Here is a 16,942-nt window from a genome sequence, read left to right on the forward strand (position 1 = left end):
AAAAGTAGGCTAAAGCATGATCACGCTCTTACTGTCCTTGTGTGATAGCCATCGTGGTGTTGCTGATTAACAAATCTGAGTCTCAGTCCAGAAGAGATCCCATGCACGTGTGTGGTCGGTGCAGCAGTTTCGGCAGTGGCAGTAGCTCTGAATTTGAGGGACTGAAGCTCCCGCATAGGGGTGCTGGTGGGACACAGACACATGGAAGTCCTGGCACCCTCAGGCAGCCCTGCTAAGAGCCTGTGGGGTTGCTCTGCCTCTTCTGTGTAAAACAGCTGGAGAAGGCCCAGCGTGATGAGCTAGAATAGCGTTCTGCTCAGGCAGAGCGGGTTTTGAACGGCACCCAGGAGCCGGGGTTTGGTGGAAGCTGAAGGGGCCGCGTGCCTCCTCTGTCCCCCTTGCTCCAGCCGGGCCCAGCCCCGTCCCTCCTTCCTCCCTCGTGCCTCGGCTCGGGGCTTGTGCGGGGAGGAGCTCGGCCCCGCCGCGGGCCTGGGCCCCCCAGGGGGCGGCCGAGAGCCGGGCGGGAAGGGCGGGGGCCGGGCCTGAGGCCGGTGCCCCAGCGGGGAGGCCGGGCCGCAGGAGCCGTGAGGTGCCTGGGGAGCGCGGCAGGGGGGCGGGAAAGGAGAACAGGGGCGGTGCGGGGGTTCCCTCAGGTCGGTAGCGCAGAGGCGAAAGCTGACTAGGAAGTTCTGGCTGTTTTATTACTGAAAGTTTGAATTTGTGATGATTTTGTATAGAAGCTGTGGGAAAGAGCACAGGTAGATCGTATGTTCTGCTGAAAGAATCACAAGAAGCAGGCTTGGCTCATGAACAGCGTGGTGTGGTCAAATGCTTCGGGAGGTTTCCTCATGTCGCAGGTGGATTGGAGCATCTCTGCACCAACGCGCTTCGTGCTCCCGGTGAGCTGGGTCGTAGCTGGGGAAGTTTTTGCCTTGCCTCTGGCCTGGCCTCCTCCACACCACTACGTAGGCTGGTGGTTTTCCCAGCTTGCCTGACTCCATTCCCCAGTGGTATGAGGCTCTTGGGCCTCTGACCGAGAGCCTCTGAGGCTCTGACCTTCAGGAGACGTCGATGCATCAGCGCTTGGGTTTGGTTCTGTGAAGTGGAGTGGGTGAGTGCTGGGATGCTGCCTCTACCCCAGTCCCTCAAGACTACCTTCTTTCTGTGGCTTATTTCCCTGAAGAACTAAAACACAGATTTTCATCAAATAACGTCAGGCTAAATGGGACGCTTTATAGTTCTAGCTACGTGGTTTCTACAGATCTTCCGGAGCATGAACAGGGTGCCTTCAGCCATGGGAAATTTGTTGTATCTCATATGTAACACAACAATGACAATTTCATAACAGCATTTCATCAATAAATAATAACCAGCTACCCCTGTACCACTCACAGCCCTGCAGGGGTAGGTCACATACAAAGAACAGAGAAAAAATCCCGACCAGTCAGTTTCAGTGCATATAAGGTAAGTGCTTCTATAACACGTGCTTGTCCAAGCCTCTTGGTTACTGGTGGGTTGAAAAGTCTGTGTCCCAGCTGGGTTGGAGATCTGAGAGTAGTAGTAGCAGCACTGAAGTATTCACTAGCTGGTCACTTTATAACTCAAGAGAACTATTCAATCAGAGCATGAAATAAGTGAAAATGTAAATTAGTCTTTAAGGCTTTTCATTTTGAAGTCAGTCCAACCATGGGATGGTAAACTCCAGATGACTTAGCCAGGGAGCTGCAGAACCAAAGCCTACTCATAGGTTTCCTGGCAGTAGTTTGACATGTGGAATCTTACACCATTAGGGAACAGAAACTTGGCATCATCTGGTTGCATAAACTCTGTCCTTATAGTCTTTTGTATCTATAAATATGAAAATGGCAGCATGGGCAGTAATGGTCTGCATCCTTGAAGATCTTCACGAAGAAAGGTACAAAGCAGCATCCAAAACAGCACCTACAGGCAAAGAGGAAATGGACATACATGAAGTGATTTACTAACTTTTCTTTTTATTGGCTTCCTCTATTTTTTGTCTGCCATTTCACAGCATGAATCCTCTTGTCTCCCAGGTTTCTTAATATTTAAATTATCTTCCCAAAGACTAATCATCTTCACTGCTAACACCTTATGTGTTAGTCTGATTTTGAATTATGATAGGGAAGTTAATAATCTTTTACTTGTCTTATGAAAAGTAATAACGTACTTGATTAAATTTAGCATCCCTGGCAGCCATGATGACTGTGTCTAGTATGGACAGATGGCTTCTTAGGATGTACAGAGAAGGGCTAACTGTCTATATAAGCATTAACTAGAATTTTATTTTTTAATGGATCTATCTTTTTAAACTTCTGCTACAAAGAATCTCTGATGTATATATGAAAGCTTACCCAACCATACACAAGCTGGTGCACAGAAGGTAAGACAGTCTGCCCAGCCTGTAGGTGACCTGTGTGGTGATGTGCTGGCGGCAGGAAGGACATATTGTGGATGTTGGTCTGCTTGAGAAGATTCCTGCTACTATGATCGGAGGCTGAGACACCAGGTAAACTGAGTTTAAGAGAAAACAAGAAGCAACAAAATTAGAAGGATGTGGAGTATTTTACACATTATCAATCCTTAGTTGTAGAATGTAGGTTCTTAAAATGACCAGTCTAGAGCCACTTCTGTTACTAGTATCGACTAAAGGCATATTCACAAGAGCTACTATAATGTTTGTTCAATGTATCCCAACACATTCCTTCTACCAACCAGTATCTACATGGATAAAAGCATATGCAGGGAACTGCCTACAGGAAAATCTCTACAGTCAGGCAATCTCCACTGCTAAGCGGTGACACTGAGAGTTTATCTTCTGATATTTAACATACTGTGAAAAAGCGTGTTCTCCCTGAAGAAAAGGATTTGAAGGATATAGAGGAGCTTTCTGGATTGGCTTTTCAGTAACTACAAGACATTCAGAAAAGTAGTTACTACATTATACAAACGTCATCAGTCATATGCCAGCATGACTCCAGTTAGTAACGTGTAATTTCCCTCGTGTCTTTTTAGTCTGGATTTGAGTCGGTTATACCTCCTTGAGAAGTGTGCACCTTGTAGCTACAAGAAAGATTTTTTTGCAGAAATATTTTCAGTGAAAAATCCCATTTTAAGGCTCCTAAAAACAAGTTAAGGGTACATTCAAACTGTAGCCTAAAAGAAAGATCTGGGAGTAGGAAGGTGGTGTCTGTTAGACAGGTAGGATGTATGATATCTGAGTTTGTCTCCTGGTCTTAGGTATTTTAAAAAACACACACATCTCCTTCCTTCCCATAAGAGATGGTATTTGACTTTCTTTGAAGCCTTTCCTCAGTGTCTCCTTTGAGCTTGTCCACTTAAATAAAGGCTACTAGAAAAGGAACAATAAAATAAACTGGACTTAAAATAATTATTATGAAAGTCCTAGCTGGTTCAAAAAAAGAGTGCTTCTGCAGACTGGCAACTGCTGGAAAATGAGTCTGAGTCTGTCGTCTTAGGTTATCTTCCAACATTTCTGGGGAAATTTTCCATCTTCTTAGATTGTGATTGTTCAGAAAACTCCATCTTTAGGCTTGAAAACCAAAACCATTTTGCTTTTGTTAGCAGTAGAATTATGATTGTTGTCAGAAACACAGTCCCCCAGCACATACCTGGTTGCTCAACGGTGGTTGTTTCATGACAGGAGTAAGGTGGAGGAGGAGGATATTCATAACCCCCTGTGAAAAGAAAAACAGTAACACAAAAATATGTCCCGCTCATGCCTCCCAAAAGCCCTGTTTGGAGTCAAAGCAGATGCATTGGAAGGTGCCTCACAGGAGAGGCTAACATGACTCAGTGAAGTACAGGATAGGGAACAAATGCTATTGATTTGATTCACAGATTTTTAAAGCCAAAAGAGCCCACAGTGACTAGCTGGTCTCATTTTTCTGTACAAAATAAGCCAAGAAATCAAATCCTTTTTTCAACTTGAATTCCTTGACTGCATCCACTCCAGCATAGCATCAGAGTGACACTTTGTCTAATTTTAAAAACAAAATCAACAGTACCTCTAACTAGGTTGTTTCAATGATTGCTACCTTTACTATTAATATTTGAAATCTTTTCTCTAGTCTGAATTTTATCCAGCTTCAGTTTCCAGCCAAGGAATTCCATCATATCTTTGGCTCTACGAAAATAAAATAAAAAAATAAAAAAAGTACCTGATGAGTGACACCTCATTTTTTTTATTTATTTTTTCTGTTGTTTTTGTTTTTTTGGGGGGGAGATGGAAGGTTTAATTGTAGAAAAAGAAATTTGTAAGAAATTACAAAGTAAAGAATTTCCTCTCAATCTGAAAGAGGAATGTTTTTTTGTTTAAGAGGATTATCACTTGGGATGTTTTGTGAAGAATCTGCTTCCTCTGTGGCTCTCTACGCAGGGACAAGACGGTGCAGCTCAGTGTTAGGTGTGTCAGTGCCTGTCTCTAGGAAGTGAGGCTTTTTGTCCCCAACCTCTTGTAAGTTCTTCTGAGTGTTTAGAAAGAAACCAGGGAGATCTTTGTAAAGAAAAATGCGTACAAAGTGCTGATCAGAGTAAAGTGCTCTGAAATGAGTGACGTTCAGAGGCCCCATGCTCACACATCTAGCCTCGTTAGCCACCTTCTGACCTCCCCTTCTGGTTTCTGCTCCACTCCTGTCTCGTGAGTGGCGATTTCCTCAATAGCAGGAAGGCAGAAGAGGTAAAACCATTGATACCAGTGTCTTTCAGTGAGCATGGGCTCCAGCAGGCAGAAGACAAAGCAGTGTTGAGAGACTTGTCAGTGTGAGAGCAATGTCCAGTTTCAGAGCAAAAAGCCAACCCAGCAGTACAGCAGCTCTCGGTGCCTGCTTGCAGTCATGGAGCTGCAATGCTAGCAATTCAGTCGTGATGTTCGCTGTGAGATGGCACTGGGGAGGGGTTGCTCATCGCTACGCAACCCAGGTACAAAACTGACTCATCTAGGGAGAGCAGCTCCGGGCAGCAGGAGTGTTTGGGAAGATGCCAGTCCTCTGGAAAACTAGATCACGGTTTGAGTAAGACATAGCCAGTCTGTGTACAGACTTTGCTGGCTGAACACTTGCTTGTTAGGAATACGGAATTACTGTAGAAAGACGTCTGCAACTCCTTTTCCAATAAAGCAATTGTTGTTAGGAAAATGAGTAACTAAACCAACACAAATATATGTGTTTTCCATTTTAAGTGGCGTGCCCATTAGGAGACTATACCAGCTTGCCTACCTCAAGCTGGGTTTTATACACTGGCACAGGCACCTTCTAAACCCATCATGTCCTAACAAAGCCAGGCCCTTTATGAGGTGGCTTAGTTATGCTCTGGAAACCAGCTATCAGTGTCTGCCCCACAGCCACAGGGAGCACGCTCTTTCCGACCCCCTCCTGGCAAAAGCTGCTTACCCTCTTGGCTGCAGTACTCTGGTGCAGAAGGTTCTTGCCTGTAGGGTTCTTGATGCTGTTCATACATAACCATGGGAATTTCCACACGTCCCTTCTCACTAGCCATCTCTGTAGTTCACCTGCCAAAAGCAGTACAAAACATCTGTAAGTGACTTTCAGTGCCCTGCACTTGTCAGTGCCTCCTCCTGTAATTCCTAGTTCTTATACTTGGCTTTCACATAGAGGAAAACCAGCACTTCTAATGTTCTGGCTGTTTTACAGACTAAAGTGTGGTCAGTTACTGTTACACCTCCTCATGAGGAAAATGGGAAGGAGGAACAGAAATTACAATATCGCTTTACTTATTTCTTTGTGTTGGAAAGATAAAACTGTTCACCCAGAAAACACTATGTAACGTGTTCAGTGGGACTGAAAGTGTTACCTTCAGAGAAAAGTTGTATTTTTTTTCCTATGAATTGTCAAAATGATCAAGGAAGGGAAGATCACACTTCAGAGCACCTGTAAAATCCCTTCACATGTCATTAAGTCAGAGCGTGCAACTGTGCAACCCGTGGCAATTTGGATCTTTCATCTGCTTATTGTGCAACCTTATCACCATTGCTATGACCAGTTCTGTACTGTGAAACTATTGTCTCATCACTCCTGTGACATGCTTCTGTTGGGCAAGATCATCATTAAATATGACTGTGCTACCTGAGGCTCTGAACAAGATTAGGCCACAAAGTATGTGTGTTTTGCAGGTGTTAGCAGGGACTGTTCACAACACAGGGGAGGGGGAGGACGCAGCTACAGATGTGTGTTTGTATTACTGTGAATAGAAAGGTGTTAATTATTCATTAAGCACCAAAGCTTAATGGGGGAAAAAGCACCAAAGATAGAATCACAGAATGGTCTGGGTTGGAAGGGACCTTAAAAATCACCTAGTCCGTGCCCGTGCCATGAGCAGGGACATCCTTCACTAAACCAGGTTGCCCAAATCCTCACCTGGCTTTGAACACTTAGAGTGGTGGGGCTTCCACAGCTGCTCTGGGCAACCTGTTCCAGTGCCTCACCACCTTCATCGTGAAATGTTTCTTCCTCATATTCAATCTAAATCTCTACTCTTTCAGTTTAAAGCTATTGCCCCTTATCTTGTCATACAGGCACTATTTTTTTTTTTAAAGCTTGTCTTTGTCTTTCCATTGTCTTTCTTACAAGACCCTTTTATATATTGAAAGGCTGTGTTAAGGTCTCCCCAGATCCTTCTCTTCCCCAGGTTGAACAGCCCCATCAATCTCTGCCCCTTTTCACAGGAGAGGTGCCCCAGCTCTCTGATCATTGTTGTGGCCTCCTCCGGACCTTCTCCTACAGGTTCTTGTCCCCCTTGTGCTGAGGGTCCCAGCAGCACTGCAGGTGGGACCACAAGATAGTAGAAGGCGAGAATCACCTTCCTCAGCCAGATGCTTCTGAGGGCTGCCGAATGAGTGTAGCACAGGGTTGCTGGCTGCTCAGGGAACTCCAGGGAGCACCTTGCGGTCCAACTACATGTCCTCTCTTACCATGCAGGTGCCTTCCCTGTTTTGGGTCGGGGCTGTGGCCATCCCACGCAGTCATGAGCGATTATGTTAAGAGACATTTGGGTAAGTGAGTAGAGACTGAGAAATGTAACATGTGGCAAGTCGGCACAAGCTGCACATGAGGTCAAACTGGAGGAGCATGGAAATTTCTGAACAAGACAGAATTTCTCAGCAGGCCTGCTTTCAGTGTGTGTTGGGGGGCAAGATGTAGGGGGGGAGTGCAAAAGGGGGAGGGTCTGGGGTGATGAAATGAAACACCAGCCCTAGGGAGGAAGAAAAGAAGGAATTTAAAAGAATCACTAAGGAAGAAGTGCTGCAATTGTCACAGATCTGGATGAGTGGGAAGTGAAAATGGTTGCAGAATGAATAATAAAGCTAATAAGTGGGGTCGTGTAGAGAAAACATCAGAAACACAATATTGGCCATGCTGAGGCCAAGCAAGTTGGAGAAAATTGCTAATATATGGATTGGAGAGGAGGGATGGGGAAAAGTGTATCTCAGTATACTTGGTATAGAGAAACTAAACCAGACTGGGAATGTCAGATGTATCAATGGGCTGACAGGTAACCTTCAAGAGGATCTCACTGAGATAAAAAAAAAAAGCTGAGAATTGAGAGGCCTTGGGTAAGATGATGCAGTGAAAGCCAAGGGAGGGCCATGATCAATGAAGAAGAGTCTCAACAGTGACTGCAGGTTCAGAAGTGTGATAACAGACAAATGTTGCATTAGCCAGTGTTGGTGCCCCCGTGAGCTGTTTCTGGGATCAGTGTTTCTGGGATCAGCACAAGGATCAGTGGGCAAAAAATTAGGGAGTGTATTCAATTTTTTTGGCTTATTGCTATCTTGGTACTTAAACATCATACACTAAATACTGGGTGGTGTCCGTTCTGATGACATTTCTGCTCAATTCATCTCACTCGTAAAACAGGAAAAAGAAGGAAGGGATTTTGAATTTCATCCAGTGACTGAAGGCCCAGGCAAAACGCCTGTCATGAAGCCCAGAGCAGGAGGGAATAATAATAATAATAGTAATGGTTAACATAGCGAGAACACTGCAAGCTAACAGCTGAATGCGAGCAAGCACTGACTAATGCTTACTCCACCCAGCAAGGTATTGGTACAACAGCTCCAGCTAAATGCATAGGGCAGGCGACGCAGGAGACAAACCAGTGACGTCTGACTTGGCAGCAGAACCAGGAATACGGGGGGAGACCCTGTCTGTGCTTCAGCGGCACTGAGCTCTGAGGCTGTAGGTGTTGGTAACGTTGGTGCCCTGAACGTAAATCACCCTCAGTGTCTCGTTAGGCAGCTCATAGTGCTGCCGGTAGCCCCACGTGCTGTGGTGGAGCACTTGCCCCAGAGGAGGGCAGGAGCTGCGGGTCCCTTCTGGCTCGGGATATCCTGTGTTTACAGCCGGACGGGCAGCTGGGCCCGGCGTCTGCAGGAGTTCCCTCAGCCTCCCTGCAAGGAAGTGCCCCAGGATTAGCTAACCTCCGGGCCTGAGCGCTGCAAGCTCAGAGGCTCAGAGCGGCGTTCCTTGGAGCGTGCTGTGCAGCTCAGGAGGCCCTTTTATTTAGCACAGAAGCGGTCACTCTCAGTTCTTGGTTGCTACTGGGCCTGTTATGTCTGAGAGCCCTCTGGGGCTGCAAACCCCCCAAATCTGTAAGTGTTACTGACATGGGTTATAGCTGGAGCCTTTCCTCTCCACTCTCGGAGGTGACTGCTGGGAAGGAAGGCATGGCGGAGAATGGGCGGTGTTAGTAAGGAACCTTGTAGGAAAAAAGGGTAAGGAGAACTGTCAGGCAACAACTCCTGAAGAGGAATAGGAAAGAATAGGAAAACATCCTATAAACATGAGGTCATCTGGGTCCTCCAGAACCCAGCGCAACATGTAGGAGGCCCGCACTTAATACAGAGGGAGGTGGTGTAGTCATCTTGTCTGCAGCCGTGCTGAGCAAAGAGCTCTCTGCAAGGGCAGAGCAGAGCCCTGCGTGCTTCTGACATGGGGGCTCCTGAGATTGGAATTAAGGAATTAAGGAATTAAGGAAAAGTACCTAACTTGCAGGCAGGAACATGCAGTCCCAGGAGCACAGAAACAAGTCTGTGCCTTCTCTACTCTGAAGTCTGATTCTCTTCTGCATGTGGGCAGGTTCAGTTTGCACTGGAAACTAAAACTCACTTTAAATCCTGTGGAAATTAGTATTATATATAAAAAAAAGGGGGGGGGGGGGGGAGAGAGGGAAAGTGGGGAGAGAGAGAAAGCAAATCCTGCCCTGAGGCATATATATGAAGATCCAATTCAGAGAAAGGAAGGTGCAAAGTCTTTATGTTCCAGGAAGGACGTGTCCTAGGGGAGAATAGGCAAGGGCAGTTTCCATCATCTTCCTCTGGGTTTGCTCCAGGCCCTCATGTTCTAGTGTGAAGTGCAGTGCTCGCACAGCCAAGCAAAGCTGCTGTAATGCAGAACTCCGTGGCAGGGAGCACTCTCCAGCACTCACCCACACCTCTGCACATCCCCTCCCGAGCATCCCCAATGACTAAATAACCCCATAGATGAGACTAGTCTGACATGCGTCTCTAGGTGCCTGCAGAGAGGCACAGGCCCTCTGTGCTATACAAAGGGGAAACTAAGCCACAGAGGACAGTCTTGTCAGGAGTCCTGAGAGAATTGTCATTTGGCCTCCCATGTATAGGTGAAGTAGTTGCAAAGAGAACAAAGATTTTCCTCCTGTCTTTACTATATCTTTTTCAGAAGGGGTTTTCAGTTGTTGTGTATTTGCAATGATGGGCAGAAGTGCAGTCATGTGAGTGTATGAAAATCAATCATTTTTTCACTTTTCAAAAACATTTTTTCCAATTTTGATGGGAATATGCTTTGCCACAAGCACCTCTCCTAAGGTGACATTGTGGTACTTGAAATGGAGGTGTTCGTGAGACTGGAGTGTCCGCCCCATGGGATTTGTGTCCATTTTGACTGAAGTGTAGCTCAGCAGAACATGAACTGGGAGTTACTGAACTGTCATTTCCAAAATCTCATCGCCTGAATGCTGATACCTTTGTTTTAGCCCTATGAACCTGTGCCAATGACATATTTATGATTTCATTTGGGGAACTGAAGTTGACTGCAGCACTAATTCCTCTCCATTCATATTCAGCACCTATAGCCTGGAGAAGAGGTGGATGGGATTGGCAGGTGTGTGCGTGTCAGAGCCCAGGTAATGCTTCCTTTGCCCCTCTGTTCTGTTCTGTGGCAGTTCTCTGTCAGAAGTGGATTGGTCTAATTAAAAATGATGTGGTACTGTGGTGAAAACTGGTCAGGGTTTTCTAATCATTTTCATATTTAACTCAGTCTTTTTTAGCAAGAAGGTTAATTGTTGGGCTTGTACTGCAGACTCCAAATGAGGTTTCCAAAGTGTTTTCAAGAGCACTTGACGTTGGCCTGCCTCTATTCCAGATGAAGCAGTGGTGCTATTCCCAGGACCTAGTTGTGGATGTAGCAGCACAAAACAGCCAGCACTTCTTCTCGAGTAGAGGAGAAAATGTAGGCAGAAGTGGTTATGTGAGAGGGACTAAAGTGGCAAAGGGCTGTCTGCACCCTGTCTGTGCTACGGCTGGCATTAGGGGCTGGATCCGTATCATGGCAGCTGGCACGAGGCTATCCTATCTGGCTGTCACGTCGTGTACCACGATGGCATCCAGAATCTTAGGGAGGACAGGAACAAGAGGCTTTGTGAGAAAAATGTTTACTCCCTGTTCCAGCTGATGTCAGTGTGGGATTTGACATTGACTTTAGTTTTGTGTGTTGGAATTAACATTAAAATCCTATAGGAAGTGATCTGCAGGTTTCACGGATGCGTGGAGGTATAGCTGTTTTCACCAGGGATCTCTTGGTTTGGAGGATACTAGTCCAAAGGCTACTTTGCTGTGATGTGTTCTTGCTCTCCTCTCATTGCTGGTTTCATGTTTCCTTGGGCAATTAGCCCTTCCAGTTGCATTGATGAAACAATTTCAATTTCTCTTATTTTAAAGAATGACCATTAAAACACCATTGTTGGCATGCAGTTGTATCTGTGGCTTGAATAATATTGAGCGCATCTGTTTTACTGTATTAAAGCAGTTAATTCTAGTTTTCAGCCAGCAATGAAACACCAAATTCCTCAGTGGAGAGGTCTTCTCTGATTAGCCCAGAGTTTGTTGTTTAGGGTAACATACACAATGTGCTGAGGCTTTTCAGATGTTCAGGAAGGAATGGTTCCAGCTCTAATACAGGTAAACAGAGTTGGGGAGCAGCATTCAGGTATATGTTTATTTGTATTCTTAAAATAGAAGCTTAAAGACATGACAGCGGGCAGCATATAAAAAGTTGGACACTAAAAAAAATATTCAGCATGTCTGATGTAGACATCCTGTCAATGAAATCAATGAAGGATGCTCTGAAAGTACTGTGCTACCCTGCTGCCTTTTCAAGTTCTTTACTCTAGAATTGCAGTTTTAATCCTGTGGTTATTCTGCTTTGTAAGCCTGTATCAGGCTACCGGCTTCCTCTCTCAAGTGCAGAGGATGGAGCTATGGGGGATTCAGCTGTGTATGAACCATGTTGCTTGTTGCAAGCTCTTCACTTGGTTCCACTGGCTTGTCTGTTGGCTGCATTGGCTCACCAGCCAATATGTAAGGGCCCTGCTCCAGGTGGTCAGTGGAAGAGGTTGGTTGTTCATCTGTTGAAGCCATTAAAAGGATTTTATTATTGACCCAGAGAGCTGGGCAAGAGCCCAGAATGTCATTGCGTAGGTAGATGTTGCTCCTCCTCTCCCTTGTGTACAAGGAGATATTTATGTGTAATCCAAGTCACAGTGGCTTAAATGGCAGTTCAGAGCACAAAGAATAACTGTTGTTCACAAAATTAGGAAACATTTACTGAAGAGTGAAATGTTGGTGAGCTGAGCTCCTCAGAAAGAGCTCTTGGCTCTTGGACCAATCTGCAGCAAGACCTTTATCCTTCATGATACTGTAAATGGTTACAATAATGCAAATGTATTTGAAACCTTTTTTTTCTTTTTTTTTTTTTCTTTTTCTTTTTTTTTTTTTTCTTTTTTTTGGTCTTCTTTTAGTGTGTTTGCTGCAATGTGCACCTGGAGGGCTGGTCGCCTGGTTGCTGGGCTTGCACAGGCAGCTGTAGCATTTGTGCATGCAAATCAGCGTGCAGGGCAGCCTGGCCCTGCCTACATGGACTCACCATGTTGCTGCCTAGGCAGGGACTCCCTGGATTTTCCAGTCCTGTCCCAGGTCAGACGTTTAAGTTAGGTTATTCCTCCTTGAAGGGAGTTCAAGTCTATAATTTAGTACATCTGCTCCTGCTGCTCTCACCTCTAAAGCAGTTCAAAATATTGTAAACTTTTACAAACTTTCTGGCCTAAACTTATTCATGGGAGCTTATCCCTGCTTCTTATTGTGCCAGAATCACCCTTTTAGAAAAGTCCTTCTCCCCCAGAGAGCTTTTCTATCTCTTTGCAGCCTTTCACAGCACTACACGGTTTGTTGTGTCCTCATTTCTGTACAGTAAATTCATCCTTCTTGGACATAAGTGACCAGATGAGCTCTGTCCTCAACCTATATAGTGGTATAAATGTCTTTTTATATTTAGTGGAAATGCTGTCTGTAGTATAATCCAGAGTACTTTTTCCTCTTCTACAGTCACATTGTGCTGGTGACTTGTATTTATGCTGTCATCAGCCAGTAGTAGGTCTTTCTCCTCTGATGTAATTTCCTACTAATGAACTTGTAGTTGAAATTCCTGATAGTATTTTCTAAATGTATAGCTTTGTAGCATTACAACAGATACAAATTCTGTCACGGCAATTGTCTAGGCTGTCTCATTCTGTGTGCAACAGTTTTTATGCTTCCCAACTTTGTGTCTTCATTCATATGTTTTATTAGCCACTCCTATATTTCTGTGAAGGTTATTAATTAAAATAGTAAATAAGATCTGTCACTGATTTCTGTGTGAACCTTTGATGTAAACAAGATGTCTCTCTTAATACCTGCTCCTTAATTTACAGTTTGAGGCATAATCCCTTGCCTTCCTCAGATGACCAGCTGCTCATTTAAAGGGCCCTTGTGAAGAACAAGGAGGATTGGGCCATGAGATTGCATTAGACCTTCTCCCTCCCTAATTACCATTCCAAAAATAGAGTACTAACCACCAAAAGGAAGCATTGTTCAGTGGTTTGTGCGTTAACCTGTGCTGAGGGGAAAAAAAGATGGGTTCAGTTCCTGTTCCGCAGCAGTGATGATAAGCAAATTAGTCTTGGCTTTGCTCAGCTCTGTTGTATACAGAAATACTGTATCAAGGAGATACAATGTCCATTCTGCAGTAACATGGTCCAAACGTGGTTATGTTGTGTCTTAAAATTTGAGCAAGCAGCAGAAGATAGGAAATACCAACTTCAGTCTCTGCCTTGGCACTGTCTTGGCACAGTTTTGGCTGTCACATTCCCTTCTAGCTGTCTGAACTGAGCGCAGCCTTATACAATTGCTTTCAGCACTTCATCTTTACCTTAAAATGGTAAATATTTGCATCTTTTATTTGATTATTTTACAGATTAACATTCCCTACCGAGAGCATTTAATCGTGGGTAGCCAGCATTTCATTTATATCCAGCTAAAAATAATGTCCAGAACTTGTCCTTCACTTGAAAGCTGATAGAACAGCTTAAGTGACATGATATAGCATCTGGACTAGCAACTAGCAACCAAGTTATGGATAAACATCAATTTGTAGAAAGCAGGTTTGTGCCCTGCTTTTGTGTGTGAGCTTAGCCCTTTCCTATGGTGCATTAATCTAACTTTCTATTCTTATTACTTTTCTCATCTTCATGTAAAGTATCCTTGGAACAATCTTTGCCTCCAGATTTCCAAAGCTTGGTGAAGCTTGACAATGTAATTATAAAGAGTTAACTTTTAACAGCCCAGAGCCACAGCTGTCATATTCCTTCAGCTCCCTGTCCTATCCTTGCCACATCCCTCTCTTTATTTTGTAAGGAGTAAACACAGTACTGATTCAAAGTAATTTGAAAGCTCTTACCTTTAGGTAGCTCTGGCAAGTCTTTGGAGCGAAAATGCTTCAAAAGTTGTTCACTTCATCCACGTCTTTCCAGTGCAGCTGTGTCTAGGAAAGCAAGTAGCACACATGACCACTGACATGGCCTGCCATCATGCCTCACCAGTGTATGGAGCTGAAGAAGCCAACGAGTCAGGTTGGTAGACACTGTATAATTATCCCAGCCTACAGCTCACACCTGCTTTGCAGGAAAAGGAATGTTGCATGACAGGCTTGCACCAGAGTTTTTCCCAGATAGTTTTCAAATAGCAGATTGAGTTTATTTCATGCTATCTTGAAGCCTACATGAGGATAATCAGAAGAAATGTGGGGTTAACTGGAGGACAACAGAGAGAAGAGGATAACCTAACCTGTCACACTTCTATACCAAACCATCACACAGAATGACAAAAATCCATAGGTACTGTTGGGTCTGGGGCTCTGACATTTCGTTCTTGAAGTCAGTGATCAGTTTCGCTTTCTGACTGATAAAGTGTTGATGCCTAGATCGGCAAATACACCTGGGCCAGGTGGTAGACATTGACATTATAGCTATGATCTTCTTGGTAACTAGGTTTGTGTCTGAGCTTGACTTTCTGTGCAAACAATGCTTTATCTCTGTGCTGGGTGACCAGAGCTGGCTGCCAGACCCCCACCCAGCTGCGCTTTCACTCCACCCTCTCAACAGCACATGGGGAGGAGGTAAGATAGAAAAGCTCATGGACTGAGATGGGGAGATCACTTGCCAGCTGCCATCATGTGCAAGACAAGAGGTGACCTGGGGAAAATTAATTTAATATATTGCCAATTAAGATAGAGTTGGATGGTGAGAGAGACCAAAGCTAAAACTCATTCCCTCAGTCCCTCCTTCCCAAGCTTAACTTCACTCCTTTGCTCCCAACCCATCTATCTGCTCCCCACCCCAAGTGGCACAGGACAGTCAGGAATGGGGACTGTAGTCAGGCCATAACAGTTTTACTTATCCCAGATTTCATCTTCAACACCTTTTCACTACCTATTGTAGTTATACATTATAGATATACCTCTTGACATTTAACCTCATACACATCTTCCCATTAAATCCAAACATCCTTCATTGCCTACCATATTTAGCCCTACACATGGGAGTGATCTTCTTTCTCCTTCAACGGAAATGACCAGTGGACCCTAAGAAATAAAACATTCCCTAAGAAAATGTTGTCAAGAGACATCTACTCAAAGCATTTCTATTTGAATAAAGCAGCAATTTAACGTCTCTGTTCGAATTAAATTGTGTAATAATATTGTGACCATTCCCTTCACATGAGTAAAGGAGTGAATAACTTGCTTGGTATCACACAGGAAACCTGGGGAAGAGCAAAGACATGAAATGCAAAACTAGGATCAGCCAAGCTTGGTGTCTGCCATCCCTTCATATTTTGAGAGTAGCCTAGAGCTGGGGCTTGTCAGGGGAGTCTGCTGCTATTCTGAGGGCGGTTAAAGGTAGCTCATGCATTGTGCAGAAAGTGCTGAGCCTCTGTTCCTGACAGTGAGGCAGACTTGGGCAAGTGTTCTGTATCTGGTCTTTGAGTCCAGGTGAGAGATGAATGAGATGTGCTTTCACCATTAACATCATCCATTAACAATAAATCATCCATTCTCAACAACAAATCTCTGTTTACGTGACTTTACAAGCCATGCTGACAAAAGGAGCGTAAAAACCTGGAGGATGCAGCTCTTTGCTCTGTTCTTCCCTTACTCATGGGCGGTTTGTCAGCCGTACCTTAGTTTTAAACCTTTTGCTAATTATTGTTAATTCCTGATCATTGAAGGCCAGGGGCTTCCTGCTCTGCAGCCCCCTCTGGTTTTAAAAGTAAGTGTCCATAGCATGTGAGACAGGGGAATATATTATAATATATATACAAATTATATATGTAATATATTATAATTTGCATATAAAAATGTTAGCTTAGTGATTATGTATGTTCTTTTTGTCATGAAGCTGGTAATCAGTAGCCCTGAAATCTTTCACTCCTTGCTTTTCAGTGGCTGCACCGTTGCATTGGAGATGCTGCCATTAAACAGGAAATTAATTGGTGGGAGAAGGGGCTCGTTTCTTGGGGAGAGATGTCTTTTTTTCCCCTTCTCCTCCACCCCCTTTTCATTTTTAACTCCTGAAGAGTAGAGGGGGAATAAAAAGTGATGGAACCCTGAGCGCATGCAAAGGTGCTCGTGCACAAGAAATTCTTACTGTGGTGCAGGGCAGCTTAAGTGCTTAAATATTTAGGACAGCTTTAATGCTTAACATACTGCCAAGTTGATGCTTATGAAAGAAGTAGAAGCTATTTAAGCTCCTGCGGCTGTTTCCAGGCCTACAGGAGGCAGGCACTCACTTGAGAGAGAGGTCTGTTTTGCCTCTTCCAGGTGCTATTTGGCATCCACATGTTCTCACATCTCCAGCCTTTGTTATAGGTGGGATGGGAGGATGCAAAGGTACCTCTTTTTTCCTGACATACCCGCCTTCCTCCCTGCTGTGGTCACCCACCGATCCCACCACGATTCTTCAGTCTGTGGGGGAAGTGAGTGATTTTAAACCTCTGTTTACCTGCGTATCGCCGGCTTTCTTTTGCAATCTTAATTATGCTGTTTGTTCTAAGAGGAACTATGTAATGCTTAGCAAAGAGCGAGATTGCATCGGTCCCCTGAATAATTATATCATTCCCCTGAATATCACGTATGCTATCAGAAACAAACAAGGATGTAATAATCATTGTAAATGAATCCATCAGAGCTGATTGCTTTCTCTACCATCACAAAAGATTGTTGCTATGTTGACAGTTCTTTAGTTTTTTCCCCTCTGTTTTTGCTTACAGTCTTTCATG

At 44.4% G+C, this 16,942-nt stretch overlaps 1 protein-coding gene across 1 annotated transcript; it reads right to left on the bottom strand.

The window, feature by feature from the left end:
* Positions 1-680: 680 nt before the first annotated feature.
* On the bottom strand, positions 681-14,230 carry LITAFD (LITAF domain containing). Its single transcript, XM_072024135.1, has 5 exons — positions 14,067-14,230; positions 5,430-5,548; positions 3,651-3,716; positions 2,373-2,532; positions 681-1,941 (listed from the first exon to the last, which is right to left on the bottom strand). The coding sequence occupies exons 2-5, from the start codon at positions 5,533-5,535 to the stop codon at positions 1,833-1,835; spliced, it is 441 nt and encodes a 146-aa protein (XP_071880236.1). The 5' UTR covers positions 5,536-5,548; positions 14,067-14,230; the 3' UTR covers positions 681-1,832.
* Between the last annotated feature and the right edge of the window lie 2,712 nt (positions 14,231-16,942).

Source organism: Anas platyrhynchos, chromosome 15 (assembly GCF_047663525.1).
Source record: "Anas platyrhynchos isolate ZD024472 breed Pekin duck chromosome 15, IASCAAS_PekinDuck_T2T, whole genome shotgun sequence".
In the NCBI taxonomy this organism is placed as follows: domain Eukaryota; kingdom Metazoa; phylum Chordata; class Aves; order Anseriformes; family Anatidae; genus Anas; species Anas platyrhynchos.

Bases quoted from the DNA above. Each gene is read 5' to 3' on its own strand.
- LITAFD (XM_072024135.1), bottom strand. From the start codon at position 5,535: ATGGCTAGTGAGAAGGGACGTGTGGAAATTCCCATGGTTATGTATGAA. The intron at 2,533-3,650 runs GTATGTGCTGGG...TCTTAAACTCAG, and splicing joins AACCACCGTTGAGCAACCAG to TTTACCTGGTGTCTCAGCCT. The intron at 1,942-2,372 runs GTAAGCTTTCAT...CTTTGCCTGTAG, and splicing joins ACCAGCTTGTGTATGGTTGG to GTGCTGTTTTGGATGCTGCT.